Source organism: Ranitomeya variabilis, chromosome 5 (assembly GCF_051348905.1).
Source record: "Ranitomeya variabilis isolate aRanVar5 chromosome 5, aRanVar5.hap1, whole genome shotgun sequence".
Classification (NCBI taxonomy): Eukaryota; Metazoa; Chordata; class Amphibia; order Anura; family Dendrobatidae; genus Ranitomeya; species Ranitomeya variabilis.
In genome coordinates this window covers 171,154,649-171,173,432 of record NC_135236.1, presented here as the reverse complement: position 1 = coordinate 171,173,432, position 18,784 = coordinate 171,154,649, and the positions used below count along the sequence as shown (strand labels likewise).

The 18,784-nt window shown below is 43.2% G+C and overlaps 1 protein-coding gene across 1 annotated transcript; it reads left to right on the top strand.

Annotated features, from left to right (window-relative positions):
- Nucleotides 1–11,621: 11,621 nt before the first annotated feature.
- Nucleotides 11,622–13,964, top strand: LOC143774908 (uncharacterized). The gene is made up of 2 exons (XM_077262693.1): nt 11,622–12,455; nt 13,869–13,964. Exons 1-2 carry the CDS (start codon nt 11,622–11,624, stop codon nt 13,962–13,964), a joined length of 930 nt encoding a protein of 309 aa, XP_077118808.1.
- The last annotated feature ends 4,820 nt before the right edge of the window (nt 13,965–18,784 follow it).

Genomic DNA, 18,784 nt, shown 5'->3' with positions numbered 1-18,784 from the left:
ACCGGATAAGACCCTATTTGTTCTTCATTGCCTTTCCAGCCAATTTTTTTTACCTGTGATTTGAAAATAGTGACCTTACTATAGAAAGTACCAGTGCTTGGCACACAAAGGGTCCGTACATGTGCATTCATGTACCATATACTGTATATCCTATACATATTTAATGTGGGAATATTAATATTATTATTTATTATTATAGCGCCATTTATTTCAAGGCGCTTTACATGTAAGGAGGGATATACAATCTACAAGGGATGGGTGAGGATACAGTAGGCGAGGATAGAGCTCGTCGTGCAGCGGTTTGGTCGATCGGTGGTTACTGCAGGTTGTAGGCTTGTCGGAAGAGGTAGGAATATACCTTTAAATCCCCCAGTAGACCCTATTCCATCAGTAATGCTGTTTATTGCAAATTCCAAACCTATTATTTGTTGGAATAGCGTCTTCTAATTAGCTCTGGATATCTGTGGTAACTGGATATGTTTAACCCAGGAGATGTGTCAGTTTTTACTCCTTCAATGAAGAAAAAAAACAGGTGGAGATTTCACACATCTTTTACCTACACTGATTATAAAGTGTGGCATGGAAAGGATTCAGGCAAGGGCTAAATCTACCCAACAGATCAATATCAATTTAGAAAGTAAACATGTATCTGTCACAATATATCTAACTGGTTAATGAACGCAAACCATACTCAGAAAAATATCTAATTAACAAAAATAGTTTTTTTCTTATTTCCCAATGTATGGACCAAGTATTGTTGATAGGTGATTTTTCAAATATTTGGAACAAAAAGGACCATAGCTAGTCTGTCCCAATATGGTGGACATAAGGGAGGTGTCTGGGATAAATTTTTATTTCAGTATAGTTTTGCAGATGAAGAAAATACAAAACCTACTTATACTCATCCTGCCTTGGTCCAGTGCTGCCTGTAGACTAGTGTTTGTAGACAAGCTGCAACAGTAATGTCACAACTGTACTTCACGTGACCACTGCAGCCAATCACTGGATTGAAGTATAATGCTGATGTGGATTGCTCAAGACAGCGTTTGCCTCTAACTGCAGCGACCAGAGCCAGCTCCGATTGCTGCTGTTTAATCACTTAACTGTTGCTGCAATCTCTCTGATAGTGGCATTTGATTGGTGCAATCCTAATGGGGTATCTATTCGGATGGCAATTACCCCCCCACACACACCCATACACAATGCAATTGTGGGGTATCGATGAGTTGGAATAGCTTCTAGGGGGCTACTGAAAGTCCACGTCAATGCCATCTCAGTGCTCCTGTTAACCCCAAGCACAGGCTGGGCTTCAAATGGAGATCGTGAATTTTACAATATATTGCAATACTGAAGCATTGTTGTATATGTTACAAAGGGGAACTAAAAAATAAAGTGCAAATTAAAAAGAAGCTTTTAAAAATATAAAATTAAAAAAGGCATAAAAGTGACTCACCCCCCTTTTTTTCCAATTCAAAGATACTAAAATAAAACAGAAGCATATTTAGTATTGCCCAGTCTGTAAAAGTCCGATATATCAAATACAAAATTATTTACCGTAGTTATGTAGGCTGAAAAAAGACCTCGGTCCATCAAATTTAACTTTCCTCCACCAAATGTACCATATTTTTCGGACTACAAGACGCACTTTTTCCCCCCCAAAAAGGGGGGAAAATAGGGGGTGCGTCTTATAGTCATAATGCAGGCTTACCCGCAGTGGTGTGGTGGCGGCGGCAGAGGTGCGGCGGCAGAGGTGCGGTATGGCGTGCGCAGAGTCCCTTTCACAGGTGAGGTGATGCAGCAGCCCGGTAAGCAGCAGAGCCAGGTGAATCATGTTGTTATCGGTGGTGGCGGCCATGTTCCTGAGGCCGCGCGTGCGCAGATGGAGTGCTCTGCTTCCCGGGGCTTCAGGAAAATGGCCGCGAGATGCCACGCGTGCGCAGATGGAGATCGCGGCGGCCATTTTCCTGAAGCCGAGTTCGCAAATTTAGATCTCGGCTTCAGGAAAATGGCCGCCGCGATCTCCATCTGCGCACGCGCGGCCTCCCGCGGCCATTTTCCTGAAGCCCCGGGAAGCAGAGCACTCCATCTGCACACGCGCGGCCTCAGGAAGATGGCCGCCACCACCGATAACAACATGATTCACCCGGCTCTGCTGCTTACCGGGATGCTGCATCACCTCACCTGTGAAAGGGACCCTGCGCACGCCATACCGCACCTCTGCCGCCGCACCTCTGCTGTCGCCACACCACTGCTGCAACCCCCCCATGGACACCAGGCCACTGCGTCACCTCACCTGCGGAAGGGACCCTGCTCACGCCATACCGCACCTCTGCCGTCGCCACACCACTACTGCAACCCCCCCATGGACACCAGGCCGTGGCGTCGCCCACCTAAGCAGGAAGGGACCCTGCTCAGGTGCATGCCGTACCGCATCACCCCACCTCTGCTGACACCATGCCTCCTGTGACCCTGCTCTGGCACCGCCAGCCCTCAGGTAAGATACTGTAAATTCGACAATAAGACGGACCCCCATCTTATAAAAAAATATTTTTTTCTGTAATTTTCACCCCAAATTTGGGGCGCGTCTTATGGTCCGGTGCGTCTTATAGTCTGAAAAATACGGTAACTCCTAATATAAATACTGTAAGGAAAAACAATTGAAAAGCCAGAATGGTGACAGTAATAGCTTAATACATACCCCAATAACTAAAAGCCAGTGGCTCATGGGAAGAAATAACATCCTGGTAACCACACTCAGTAAGGGTATGTGTCCATGTTCAGGATTGCATCAAGAAGGATTTGATCAGGATTTGACGCAGGTAAAATCTGCACCAAATCTGCACCTGAGGTCACTGGCAGGTCACCTGCGTTTTTCATGCGTTTTTTGACGCATCGCCGCATTGTAAGGGTATGTTTCCACGTTCAGGAAACGCTGCGTGTTTGACGCTGCGTAGAGCCGCAGCATCAAACACGCAGCGTCCAGATGTTACAGCATAGTGGAGGGGATTTAATGAAATCCCGTCTCCACTATGCATTAAAAGACGCATGCGGCATACCCGCGTAAACGGACATGCGGCGCGTCTTTTCAGAATGCAGCATGTCCTTACAATGCGGCGACGTGTCAAAGAACACATGAAAAACACAGGTGACCTGCCAGTGACGTCAGGTGCAGATTTGGTGCAGATTTTACCTGCGTCAAATCCTGATCAAATCCTGATGCAATCCTGAACGTGGACACATACCCTAAGGACATGCTGCGTTCTGAAAAGACGCGCCCCATGTCCAATTTTTGCGGGTCTGCCGCATGCGTCTTTTAATGAATCATGAAATCCCCTCCACTATGCTGTAACATCTGGACGCTGCGTGTTTGACTCTGTGGCTCTACGCAGCATCAAACACGCAGCGTTTCCTGAATGTGGAAACATACCCTAAGGGTACCGTCACACATTGAAATTTCCATCGCTACGACGTTACGATTCGTGACGTTCTAGCGATATCGTTACGATATCGCAGTGTCTGACACGCTACTGCGATCAGACACCCTGCTGAGAATCGTACGTTGTAGCAGATCGTTTGGAACTTTCTTTCGTCGCTTGATCACCCACTGACATCGCTGGATCGTTGTGTGTGACAGCGATCCAGCGATGTCTTCGCTTGTAACCAGGGTAAACATCGGGTAACTAAGCGAGGGCCGCGCTTAGTAACCCGATGTTTACCCTGGTTACTAGCGTAAACGTAAAAAAACAAACCGTACATACTCACCCGTCGGTGTCCTTCAGGTCCCTTGCCGTCTGCTTCCTGCTCTGAGTGCAGCCTTACAGTGAGAGCAGATCACAGCGGTGCTGCGCTCTGCTCTCACTGTACGGCTGCACTCAGAGCAGGAAGCAGACGGCAAGGGACCTGAAGGACACCGACGGGTGAGTATGTACTGTTTGTTTTTTTACGTTTACGCTGGTAACCAGGGTAAACATCGGGTTACTAAGCGCGGCCCTGCGCTTAGTTACCCGATGTTTACCCTGGTTACCCGGGGACTTCGGCATCGCTCCAGCGCCGTGATTGCAACGTGTGACCGCAGTCTACGACGCTGCGACGTCACGAATCGTGCCGTCGCAGCGATGAAAATTTCAATGTGTGACGGTACCCTAAGAGCAGCATTGGAACACTATTTCCCTGCAGATTAATCCTATATCTGTAGGTAAACAGGGTATTCAAAGATGACAGATTCCCATTAAACTGATAATTCCTTTAATGACAATTTGTCCCATGTGTGCGATGAGAAGATGCAGTGATTTTTCACCAATACCTTAAAATATATACAGTAAAATGAACAGTCCACGACTGGTCATGTCATCACAGTGATATCAGGCTGTAGTAGATAGGCTTACATTTCAGTGAACCAGTTGTTACTCTCCCATGGACTGGAATTTAGACAGGAGTCCAGTAATTGTGGGTTACCTTCACTCTTAGAGGTTGTGGGGTTAAGTCAAGTAGAGGGTAACTTCAGTTTCCCAGGATGACACCTCAGTCTTGTGCTGAAAAGGTGCGAATATCAGGAGTTGGTTCTGCCACTTGCATAAACATGGCAAGGTGTGAAGCTGCCACACTTCTATGAGTCACTGAAAAATTCAGGGAAACCGATTACTCAACATGTGCTTCTCCCATCAATTCAAATGCCTTACAAACTCTATAGTATTTACAGTGTTCCACATAAATTAGTACACCCCCTTTGGAAAGTAAGAACATAATCACTGTCTCACTGAACACAAGAAAAATTTTCAAAATTTTGATAAGACTGAGTTTCAAAGAACATTTTTTTAGCTCATAATATGAATGTAAGGTTAATGTTAAAACTTTCTTACAAAATCTTCAGTCTTACTCAAATTAGTTGATGTAAAAATGAATATGCCCCACATTAAAAATAACTACCTCTAGTATTAAGTATGGCCACTATCACTTTTAAGGGCAGCACCAAGTCTTCTAGGCATGGAATGAACAAGTTGGTGACATATTGTAACATCTTTCTTTTTCCACTCTTCAAGAACGACCTCTTTTAGAGCCCAGATGCTGGATGGAGAGTGATACTCCGCATGTCTCTTTAGAATTCTCCATAGGTGTTCGATTGGGGTCAGATCAGGAGACATACTGTACTTGGCCATTGACTCACTTCCACAATGTTCTTCTTCAAAAATGCAACATATTTGTGTTTTGGAAAAGTGTGTAACATGTTATCCCCTTAAAACAATAACTTTATTAATATAAATGCTATAAAAATACCAAATCCCGGTGAAACACAAAAAACAAAAAAAGGAAATCTAATTGTGCACCTAACCTAACATAAATCCCTACGCTTAGCTACTATCCCTTCCTAGCAGTGGAGGTTGGCACCCTGATAGATTTGGTATTTTTATAGCATTTATATTAATAATGTTTTGGAAAAGTGCATGTCTACCAAGAGCACGGAGTGATGGTAGCATCTTCTCTTTCAATGTAGAGGATACATCTGTGAATTAATGACCCCATCAATGATACCAGCAGCACTAATGCAGCCCCACATAAGGACACTGCCACCACCATGTTTCATTTGTAGGCACCATGAATTTAGACGAATGAATTCAGAAATATTTGATTCAACATAATCACCTTACATTGAATACATTGATCAAAAAGTCATTGTAATTAGTGATGAGCGAATGTGCTCGGATATCGTGTTATCTGAGCATGCTCGGGTGGTATCTGAGTATCTTGGACATGCTCGAATAGTATGTTTGATTCCCCACGGCTACATGATTCAGACTGTTAGACAGCCACAACATATGCGGGGATTGCGTGTTTGTTAGGCTACTTTCACACTTGTGACGGTACGGGTCCGTCGCTATGCGTCAGGCCGACGTACCGACGCACGTTGTGAAATTTGTGCACGACGTGGGCAGCAGATGCAGTTTTTCATCCGCTGAAGTCTGGAGAGGAGGGGGCGGAGTTTCGGCCGCGCATGCGCGGTAGAAAATGGCGGACGCGACAGACAAAAAAAGTTCACTTGAACATTTTTTCGTGCCGACGGTCCGCCAAAACACGACGGATCCGTTGCACGACGGACGCGACGTGTGGCCATCCGTCGCGATCCATCGCTAATACAAGTATATGGGCAAAAAACGCATCCTGCGGGCACATTTGCAGGATCCGTTTTGTGCCCAAAACGACGGATTGCGACGAATTAAAAAAAACGGTAGTGTGAAAGTAGCCTTAGGCAATCCCACATCTGTTTCAGCTGTCTACAGTCACAAAACATGCAGCTGCGGAGAATCAAACATATTATTAGAGCACGAAAGAGAACCTGTGCTAGCACTCGAGCATGCTCGGATAACTCGATATCCAAGCACACTCGCTCATCACTCATTACAATCTTTTAAAATATTGTTATCCTGTTCTGCAAACCGCGACTCCACAGTAACAAATACCAACTTGTTTGTCGTAAATTTTTGCCCTTTCAATTATTTTTTGAGTTTCAGAAAAAGATAATCAAATGTGGACAAATTATGAGAATATGGTGGATGATCGTCAATTTCAAAGCTGCTGTCATTAGGTTTTTGCTGGGCAATGCGAGACTTGTGGGTGACGCATTATCCTGCACAAATAGATGCTCTTGGAAAGTTTTTGCTGAAGTTCCAATCTCCACCTGACATAGAAAACTTCTTTTAATCACATTCTCAAAATTTTTCTGCACATTAGCATCTGCTTTAGTCAAACTCAATTCTTGTTTCCATAGCAAAACCATTTATCAGTACCTTGATATGTATGTGTGTATACAGTACATATACACACACATATATATACAGTGGGGAAAATAAGTATTTGATACACTGCTGATTTTGCAAGTTTTTCCACCTACAAAGAATGGAGAAGTCTGTAATTTTTTGTCAGCTCTTTTGGAACTCCTAAAGTGAACCCGCAGAACCATGACAATGAACCTCCTACGGGTGAGCTGGCCTGGTGGACCACCCCCAATACAGGGAGTGTTAGGGGCAGGCCCGAGGGAGACTATTGCCGCAGAAGCTGATACCCGAGGACAGGAAGTAGGAGCGAAAAAGACTCAGAACTGGCTATAACGGAGACACAGGACTGACTGGCAATGACTGAGACTAAGAATAGGCTGTATATGGCGGACGCTCAGGACAGACTGGATATGGTGGGAACACAGGACAGGCAGGGTATGGCGGAAACACAGGACAGGCAGGTTATGGCGGAAACACAGGACAGAGCAAGGTATGGCGAACGCACAGGACAGAGCAAGGTACGGCGGAAACACAAGACAGGCAGGGTATGACGGACGCACAGGACAGAGCAAGGTATGGCAAACGCACAGGACAGAGCAAGGTATGGAGGGACCTGGGTCAAATGAGGACAAATGACAATCAGGCATGGAGCGGAGGAAGGAGTTACCTTAAATAGAAGAGACGCAGAAGGACTTCCGTGTCAGGGTCCTCCAGGGTCAAAGAGAGGAGGAATGGAGCGTCTGCATAGCAGAGGAACGAAGTGCGTGTGCGCAGGAGTTGGAGAGAGGAGTGTGCACGCGCACCCGATGGGAGCTAGGGACCGGCGGCAAGACTGGAGGAGAAGAGACCAGAAGGCGTGCGCACACCGCAGGAGCGCGCCGGGTCGGGTAAGTATGTCGGCGAACAGGGGGCGGAGCGGTAGGTGGGGCGGCAGGAGCGGCAGCGCTGAGCGGCGCCGTGACATTTTTTTTGTAGGTACACTTCAACTGTGAGAGACAGAATCTAAAAATAAAAAGCAGAAAATCACATTGCTTGATTTTTAAATAAATACATTGCATTTTATTGCATGAAATAAGTGTTTGATCACCTACCAACCAGCAAGAATTCTGTTTTTTTTCTCTTTTTTTTAACAAGTCCTCCTACTCTGCACTCATTACCTGTATTAATTGCACCTGTTTGAACTTGTTACCTGTTTAAGAAACACCTGTCCTCACACCCATTCAATCACACTCCAACCTCTCTGCCAAGGCCAAGACGTAAGAGACCAAAGAACTGTCTAAGGATACCAGGGACAAAATTGTAGGCCTGCTCAAGGCTGGGATGGGCTACAGGACAACAGGCAAGCAGCCTGTTGGCACGATTATCAGAAAATTAAAGAAACACAAGATGACTTTCAATCTTCCTCGGTCTGTGGCTCCATGCAAGGTCTCACCTCATAGGGTAAGGATGATTCTGAGAAAGGTCAGGAATCTTCCCAGATTTACACGGGAGAACCTGGTCAATGACTGGAAGAGAGCTGGGATCACAGTCTCAAACATTACTGTTAGTAACACATTACGCCATCATGGATTTTAAATCCTGCAGGGCACGCAAGATCCCCCTTCTCATGCCGGAACATGTCCAGGCCCATATGAAGCAATGACCATCTGGATGATCCAGAGGAGGCATGGGAGAAGGTCATGTGGTTAGATGAGAACAAAATAAAACTTTTTGGTATCAACTCTACTTGCTGTTTGGAGGAAAAAAGGATGAGTACAACCCCAAGAACACCGTCCCAACCACGAAGAGTGGTGGAGGAAACCATTATACTTCGGGGGTGATTTTCTGCAAAGGGGACAGGACGACTTCACTGTATTGAAGGTAGGATGGATGGGGTCGTGTATCATGAGATATCCCGCAGTAAGAGCATTAAAGATGGGTCGTGGCTGGGTATTCCAGCATGACAATGACCCGAAACACACAGCCAGGGCATCTAAGGAGTGGATTACTAAATAGCATTTCTAGGTCTTGGAGTGGCCAGCCAGAATCCAGACCTGGACCCAATAGAAACTCTTTGGAGGGGGCTGAAACTCAATGTTACCCAGTGACAGCCTCGAAACCTGAAAGATCTGGAGAAGATCTGTATGGACGAGTGGGCCAAAATCCCTGCTGCAGTGTGTGCAAACTTGGTTAAGAACTACAGGAAACGTCTGACCTCTGTAATGGCAAACAAAGGTTTCTGGACCAAATAGTAAATTCGGTTTTCTATTGTATCAAATACTTATTTCTTGAAATAAAATGCAAATTGATTATTTAAAAATCAGACTGTGTGGTTTTCTGTTTTTTTTTTTTTATATTTTTAGATTCTGTCTCTCACAGTTGAAGTGTATCTCCAATAAAAATGACAGACCTCTCCAATCTATGTAGGTGGGACATTTTGCAGAATCGTCAGTCTATCAAATACTTATTTCCCCCACTGTATATACAAACACGAAAGAGTACTGCTACCATCTCTTAGTAATTTGCAAAAATCTAATGTGTCCAATGCAAACAGACTGTCCCCCTAAAATCTTACATTGGGGACAAGGAGGTTCAAGAATGTCTAATAGAGGTTTATACCAGGAGAGACAATTGATGACTACACCAAAAAGATAAAGTGTGGTCTTATAAGGACAGATAACTTGCTCATACTGAACACTGATGTTCAATATGACAAGTTCATGGGTTCTACTTTATTATATTTATTTTATAAAACAATTAGGAGCTTTTTGGGGAACACAGTGCTTTGTGCAATCTCATAATTTCCTTCTAAACAAGGGGATGTGCTAATGATGGCATGAAATATGCCGTTGGTCAATGACAAAAGACCAAACCATTGTTATCTGTGTGAATGCTGGACATGCTTATACTGGGTAATGACTGTGATTACCGTCCTGTGTTAACCCGTGTGTTTAGGATTGGTGTAATTTCAAACCTACCATAAGTAGAAACAAATGAACTTTTCCTCAGCCTGAACCATATTACCCTCCACCATTCAGTAATGTTAATGTCTGACATAATTCAATGCCTTAAAGCGGCTTCTTTTCATCAGAGACAAGAAAGAATTGGCCACACTTTCAGCTTTGAGGGTTTTTGAAATATTCTGCAGTGTGAGAAACCAGAGACTGTAAAGATTAACTTCTAAAAAGTAAATGTGATCATGGTTTTATGGAGCAAGGACCCAGTCTCCACAGGAATCTTCTCAGTAGGTGGAAAAGTTTGGCACCTTTTGGCACACTTCCCATGCAAATGTTAGGAGCCTTGGGGACTCACCCGTGCTCTGGGCAAACAAAGCAGGACAAAGCCAGCTGATGTCATCCTCAGCCATGACTGCCACATGATGGACATGACAGACTGGCTGAAATGATAGAAGCAGAGGTTTGCTCTATCCATGTACGTGGAGTATAAGGTTCATTTATGTATATTTAGTTCTATGTGTATAACTGATATTTATGTGCCACTCTCCATATTGAATGTGCATGGTGTATATAGCAGAACATTTATTTATTTTATTCACTTACATAGCATCACTAATTTCCTCAGCTCTTCATAGACATTGTCATCCCTGTCTCAATAAGGGCTCACAATCTAAATTCCCTATTAGTAGTAATACCCAGAAGAAACCCCCGTAAACACTTGGAGAACATACAAACTCCATGTAGATGCTGTCCTTAGTGCAGTGCTAACCAGTGAGTCACCATGCTGCCCACTTAAGGGTTTCTGACTATTGCTTGTAATTAATGTTTTCTCTATTACAAAATAGATAGTAGAATAAAAAGGGCCTGCAATGAGCCTTCCTTCCTTATCATTTGAAAAAGTGAAATTTTTTTTGCTTCTAATAGCCCATAATGGCGATGTTTCAGTTCTTTATGAGGACCTTTTTCAAGCCACATCATCAAGAACCCGAAACATTACCATTATGGGCTATTAAAAGCACAAATCTTTTCACTTTGTCAATTGGTGTGCTGCCTCCATTTTCTTATGTGGTATAGGAGGTTTGTCTTTACCTTGGAGGCTTGGCACACAAACTTTGGCCAGTACTGCTTCTAATTTTCTTTTATCTATCTCCAAAAAATAGCATGGCCTACAGAATGTGCAAAACTTCTGTAAGGGTACAGTCAGGATCTTATTTTCTGATAACAAAAAAAACCCAATACATTAAGAAGCAAATCCAATTAGGTAAACAAAAGTGTAAGTAATTATTGATTCACTCAAATCACATTTTTCATCTAATTAGATCTACTGCATAATTTTTTTGTATTATCTATCTATCTATCCCATATCTATCTCTATATCCCATATCTATCTATCTATCTATCTATCTATCTATCTATCTATCTATCTATCTATCAATCTTTTATCTATCTATCTATACTTCTATCTAACATCAATCCATCTAATATCTATTTTTTATCTATCTATCTATCCTTCTATAAATCTTCTATCTATCTATCTATCTATCTATCTATCTATCTATCTATCTATCTATCTAGCTATCATCCATTAACATTTTTGTATAACATTTCATATCTCCATCATTACTTGTCTACTCAGCTGTAATTATGCCACTTACATGCCATTACTGAAGAGGTTACATAAGTATTTGACCTATACAGTCCATTTTTAGTTCATTTTGTTGGGGTGAAAACACACACTTGGTTCTCTGGGAACCTTCTCCCCATGGACCCCCTGCTCTGCCTTGTTAAGCTTTGAAGTGTTGATGGTGCCAGCAAAGGTGACAATTCACACCTCTACTTTCTGGATAAAACCTGGTCTGCACAGCCTCAGTCACTGCAGTCAGCATTTCTACAGACTTTCCAAAGAGCAGCACTCATGGATTTCTCTCTGTTAGAATTGCAATCAAAAGAGAAAAAGTTACTTCCAGGGTACAGCACTCTCCAACAAGTGGGGTACCCTGATTCTGAAGGCTACAACAGCCTATCTCCAACATCCTCTATCGACTCCTTCAGCTTTTCACCTTCTTATCAATCCTGCAGCTTTGCAGAAGAAAAGTATAACAGCATTCAAACATCTTCACCCAAAGATGAAGATCTACAAACTGGACAAGCAACACTACCAGCAATGAAGAACCACAGCAGAAACAGAACAATTTTTCACCAACGACAGAGTGCTAGTGAGAGGGAGAAGATGAGAATGAGAAATCTCTCGACTGCCCTCCAAAACCTGAGAAGATACCTTCCCCCAGCGGTGGCCCCATTTGGTAAAAACCTGACAAAAATTGAGACCCTACGCATGACAATCCGTTACATTGCACATCTCTCTGATGTTCTTGGCCTGGATGATGAGACCCTCATGAAAAGAAGGGAAGAAAGCCTCAGAACTAGATCTATGTGTCCAGTTGGCCTTTGCTGCTGTCAAGGCAATATACATGAAGCATGTTCTTCTGCAGAAGCCCAAATTGCAGAGACATTTCCCCACTATTCTACTTCTCCAAAAGTATTTCTAGACACAGCAATTGCTACTTGCATGGACACTATTTCTTCATCAGACGAGAGGTTCTCTCCTCAATTAACAGATCAAGGCCTTCCAGAAGAGACATTGTCACCCTGTGCCATGAGTACAGAATCAGTACATTTATCTCAAGCACCAGATACTAAAGTATTGCCATCACAGTCTCCAGTTTCTCCAGACCTAGGATTTTGTCAGGTATGTCAAAATCTTTCTTATATTTCCAATATCTATATATTTTCTTTCTTAGATTTACTACAATATATTTCTGGAAGCAGTGGAGGGAGGGGAAGGGGGTGGAAGTTCAGCACGGCCATCAAGGTAACATAAAATTTACTTTTGTTGGATTCTCAAAACATAAAAAGGATTAAAAACAAAACTTGATGCACTTTCTGCACATCAGTGCGCTTAGTCATAAGGGCAGCATTGTAAGCAGTGCCTGTAAGCATTCCCCAGCACTTTGACTGACAGCCGGCTTCTGCACTGATGCACTGCTGAGGTAGCTGACAGTTAAAGGGAATCTGTCAGTAGGTTCAACAATCCTAAGCTGTCTATTTGGGCATGCAGGTCATAGGAAGCTAAATAAAATGATACCTTGATATATGAAATCTGATGTCGTATTCCATCATAATCCATATTTTTCTTAATATGTAAATGAGCTGTTAAGATCTATGGGCGAGATATAGATCTCCCTGAGAATCTGCCTACATATCTTATTTTAAATGGAAGCAGGCGTTACCAGTGTGAAACATGAAATGACTGACAGTCTGTCTCATATTGGTAATGCCCACTTTCATTTAAAATAATCTCTGGAGGCAGATTTTCATGTAGATCTATATTCCGCCCATAGATCTTAACAGCTTATTTACATATTAAGAAAAATGTGGATTTCTGGAGAGTAAAACATCAGATCGCCAATATCAGGGTATCATTTTATTTAGCTTCTTATGACCTACATGCCCATATAGACGGCTTTCAAGGGTTGATCCTACTGACAGATTCCCTTTCGAGTTCTTAGGTGTGCTTACAGCCATTGCTAATTGTGAATTAAGTGATGACTGAAGATGCATGCCTCTATGACTGAAAGGCCGGAGACACACTGGTTCGAGATACGGCCGAGTCTCGCTGGTTAAAAGCAAGCTGTGGCACCGGCACTCCGGAGTGGAGCGTGCAGCTCCATGTATTGCTATGCAGCTGCACACTCCGCTCCGGAGTGCAGCTGCCACAGCTTGCTTTTAACCAGCGAGACTCGGCCATATCTCGCACCAGTGTGTCTCCGGCCAAAGACAGCAGATCCTAGGAGGAATAAATTCATTGTCACTTGTTAGCTGTGCTTTCAGGAGACAGCATTGTAACTATCTGCAGGTTACTAGAGTTTGAGGACGTGACAGGTTCCCTTTAATAACCAGGTTCACACTTTATAAAATGTATACCTGCCTGACAATAACCTCCTGTCATTCCAACCACTACATTTACAACAGTTGCTGTAGTTTTCATGCTGATGTGCAAAGTTAGTCTATATTGTCTGCCAATAAGAACTAGAGTTCATGTTTGGTGATTCCATAGTAAATGTGATTATTAATACTTTCTGCTCTTTTATTTCCTATATAGGATATGATTGATGATATGTGGGACGAGCTTGAAAATAAAAAACTTTGGACATCTTTCCAAGCAGAAGAAAATCTCCAACTACAACATTTCTGCTAAAAACCCCTTTCCGTGTTCTATCTATGGACTCGTGCTTTATGCTGTGCATATGTAAATACTAAGCATTTTATGCTTTTATACACGTTTTATATTTATGACATATATTAGGACATTATATATCACCTTCTTTTATTTATTGTATTTATGTACTTATTTTATTTCCTTTTCACTTGTTCTGGTCTGTTCTGTTTATATTTAATTTTAAGCAAAAAAATAAAACTTTTACATCCAGAATATATGATTTCATACCTTTGGGAGTACCCCAAACCTAAAGAGATAATTTCATCTTATATATTTATGGTATATGCACAGGATGTCCCATATGTATCTAGACCTCAATGTAGTGAGCCACAAGAAAAGAAATCCCGACATTCACGTGTTGAATAAGGGTACCGTCTCACAGTGGCACTTTGGTCGCTACGATGGTACGATCCGTGACGTTCCAGCGATATCCATACGATATCGCTGTGTCTGACACGCAGCAGCGATCAGGGACCCTGCTGAGAATCGTACGTCGTAGCAGATCGTTTGGAACTTTATTTCGTCGCTGGATCTCCCGCTGACATCGCTGGATCGGTGTCACAGACACCGATCCAGCGATGCGTTCGCTTGTAACCAGGGTAAACATCGGGTTACTAAGCGCAGGGCCGCGCTTAGTAACCCGATGTTTACCCTGGTTACCATTGTAAATGTAAAAAAAACCCAAAACAGTACATACTCACATTCCGGTGTCCGTCAGGTCCCTCGCCATCTGCTTCCCGCACTGACTGTGAGTGCCGGCCGGAAAGCAGGGCACAGCGGTGACGTCACCGCTGTGCTCTGCTTTTACTTTACGGCCGGCACTCACAGTCAGTGCGGGAAGCAGACGGCGAGGGACCTGACGGACACCGGAATGTGAGTATGTACTATTTGTTTTTTTTTACATTTACGATGGTAACCAGGGTAAACATCGGGTTACTAAGCGTGGCCCTGCGCTTAGTAACCCGATGTTTACCCTGGTTACCCGGGGACTTCGGCATCGTTGGTCGCTGGAGAGCTGTCTGTGTGACAGCTCCCCAGCGACCACACAGCGACTTACCAACGATCACGGCCAGGTCGTATCGCTGGTCATGATCGTTGGTAAATCGTTTAGTGTAACGGTACCTTAATGCTCATTTAATCTAATACATGGAAATCCACCCAAGATGTTTCAGCCCATCCCAGGGTTTTGCTCACATATTTCAGGACAGCGGGCGCCAAGTAATGAGGTTATCGTGCCTGTAGTCACTGTCTGCGTTAGTGACCTCAGACGCAGAGGGGAATGATGAGAGAGGGAGTGTGACGCTTCCACTGTAATCATTGCTTTCAACTGTATTGGCATTTAGCCGATACAGTTCAACTTGCAATGACAGGCAGGGCCTAATGCTGGCATTGCTCCCCCTGGTCTCGGGCCCCATAGCAGCTGGGTGGCTGGGCGAGGAGATGCTCTGTTATACACAGTATAATGCCCCCTCACTGTATATTATCACCCACACAGTATACTGACCCCTTAGTAACCCTCAATCTGTTTGATGGCTGCAACACTGTATGATGGCCGCTACACTGTACAAAGACCCCACATTATCTTACATACTGCATGATGGCCCCCTCACTGTAATCCCCAAACTGTATGATGGCCCCTAAACAGTCTCCATATAGTATAGTGCACCAGTCAGTCCTCGCTATAGTATAATGCACTCCCCATAGGCCTCTATATAGTATAACACACGCCCCATAGGCAGACTCTATATAGTGTAATGCATTCCACATAGGCAGACTATATATTATAGAAAAAAGGAGAAAAAAAAAGGATCCATAGGCTGGATGCAAATAAAATTTGCTTTTTATTTTATTCCATTAAAAGGAAAAAAGTGTTGTCCAGACAGATTAAAAAGAGTCCAACATTCTAACACGTTTCTGGCCGTAGCCCTTAGTCATAGAATATTCTACGACTAAGGGCTATGGCCAGAAACACATTAGAATGTTGGACTTTTTTTAAATCTGTCTGGACAACACTTTTTTCCTTTTAATAGCATGATGCACTCCCCAGAGGCCTTTATATACTGTAATGCACTCCCTGTAGGTTTCTATTTAGTATGATGCACCCCCATTGGCCTCCATATAGTATAATACACTATCCAAAGGCAGACTCTATACAGTATAATGCACTCCCCATAGGCAGACTATATAGTATAAAGCACTCTGCATAAACAGACTTTACATAGTATAATGCACTGCTCATAGGCCTCCTTATAGTATAATGCACTCCCCATAGCTCTCTATAAAGTATAATACACTCCCCATAGGCAGACGCTATACAGTATAATGCACTCCCCATAGGAAGACATATACTATAATGTACTTCCCACAGGCCTCTATATAGTATGTTGCACTCCCCATAGCTCTCTATCTAGTATAAAGCACAACCATAGGCCTCAATATAGTATAATACACTCCCATAGGCAGACTCTATATAGTATAATGCACACCCCATAGATCTCTATCTAGTATAATGCATCCTCATAGGCCTTTATCTAGTATAAGACTTTCCCCATAGACCTCTATATACTATAATGCACTCCCCATAGGTCTATATATAGATAGTATAATGCACTCCCCATAGGCCTCTATACAGTATAATGCACTCACCATAGGTCTCTATATAGTATAATATACTCCCCATAGGCAGACTCTATATAGTATAATGTACTCCCCAGAGGCCTCTATATAGTATAATGCACTCCCTCATAGGCCTCCATATGGTATAATACACTCTCCAAAGGCAGGCTCTATAAAGTATAATGCACTCCCCATAGGCAGACTCTATATAGTATAATGCACTCTGTTGTGAATTCCGTTCTCGGACTCCCTCCTGTGGTCATGAATGGTACTTTGGTTGGTTCTGCTCTTGGACTCCCTCTGGTGGCTTTGAGCGGAACTGCTGGTCACTGAGGTTGGCTTTGTCAGCTGCTCCACTCAGATCGTTACTTGATGCCAGCTGTGAATGTTTCAGTATTGGTTCAGATCTCTCTTGGACTTCTCTGAGGACCTGTCTACTCCAGCAGAAGCTAAGTCCCTGCTAGTTCATTTGTTGTTACTGCTTCCTGAATATATTTCTTAGTACTGCTAATTTCCAGCTTGCTATCATGATATTCCCTTGCTAGCTGGAAGCTCTGGGGTGCAGAGTGGCACCTCCACACCGTGAGTCGGTGTGTGGAGTCTTTTTGCTTACTCTGCGTGGTTTTTTGTAGTCTTTTGTGCTGACCGCATAGTTCCCTTTTCTATCCTCTGACTATTTTAGTGAAGTCTGGCCTCCCTTTGCTAAAACCTGTTTCATTCCTGTGTTTGTGACTTTCCGCTTAACTCACAGTCAATATATGTGGGGGGCTGCTTTTACCTTTGGGGAATTTCTCTGAGGCAAGGTTAGGCTTCTATTTCTATCTTTAGGGGTAGTTAGCCCTTAGGCTGTGAAGAGGCGTCTAGGGAGAGTTAGGTACGCTCCACGGCTATATCTATAGTGTGTGCGATTAGGAGTAGGGTTTGCGGTCAGCAGAGTTCCCACTTCCCCGAGCTTGTTCCGATTACTAGTTTACTCATCAGGTCATTCCGAGTGCTCCTAACCACCAGGTCCATAACAGCACTCCACATAAACGGACTTTACATAGTACAATGCACTGCCCATAGGCCTCTATATAGTATAATGCACTCCCCATAGGCCTCAATATAGTATAATACACTCTCCATAGGCAGACTCTATATAGTATAATGCACTCCCCATAGGCAGACTCTATATAGTATAATGCACTTCGCATAGGCAGACCTTATATAGTAATGCACTCCCCATAGGCAGATTCTATATAGTATAATGAACTCCGCATAAACAGACTCTACATAGTATAATGCACTGCCCATAGGCCTGTATATAGTATAATGCACTCCCCATAGCTCTCTATATAGTATATAGGCAGACTTTATATAGTATAATGTACTCCCCATAGGCAGACAAAAATATACTATAATGTACTCCCCATAGGCCTCTATATAGTATGTTGCACTCCCCATAGGTCTCTATCTAGTTGAATGCACCCCCATAGGCCTCAATATAGTATAATACACTCTCCATAGGCAGGATCTACATAGTATAATGCACTCCCCATAGGTCTCCATGCAGTATAATGTACTCTCCATAGGCAGACTCTACATAGTATAATGCACTTTCCATAGGCAGACATAAATATGCTATAATGCACTCCCCACAGGCCTTTATATAGTATATTGCACTCCCTATAGGGGTAAAATGTACCCCATAGGCCTCCATATAGTATAAAACACTCTCCATAGGCAGACTCTATATAGTATAATGCTCTCCCCATAGACAGACATTAATATACTATAATGCACTCCCCACAGGCCTTTATATAGTAAAGTGCACTCCCCAAGCATCCCTATCTAGTATACTGCAGCCCCATAGGCCTCCATATAGTATACAGTAATACACTCTACATAGGCAGACTCTACATAGTATAATGCACTCCCCATAGATCTCCATGCAGTATAATGCACCCCCCATAGGTTTCTATCTAGTATAATGCACGCCATTAGGCCTCCATATAGTATAATGCACTCCCCAAAGGCAGACTGTAAAGTTTAATGTACTCTCCATAGGCAGACTCTATATAGTATAGTGCACCCCCATAGGCCTCCATATAGTATAATACACTCTACATAGGCAGACTCTATATAGTATAATGCACTCCCCATAGGTCTCCATGCAGTATAATGCACCCCCCATAGGTTTCTAT

Coding starts and splice junctions, on each gene's coding strand:
- LOC143774908 (XM_077262693.1), top strand. CDS start 11,622: ATGGATTTCTCTCTGTTAGAATTGCAATCAAAAGAGAAAAAGTTACTT. Junction 12,456..13,868: donor CAGACCTAGGATTTTGTCAG/GTATGTCAAAAT, acceptor TTTCCTATATAG/GATATGATTGATGATATGTG.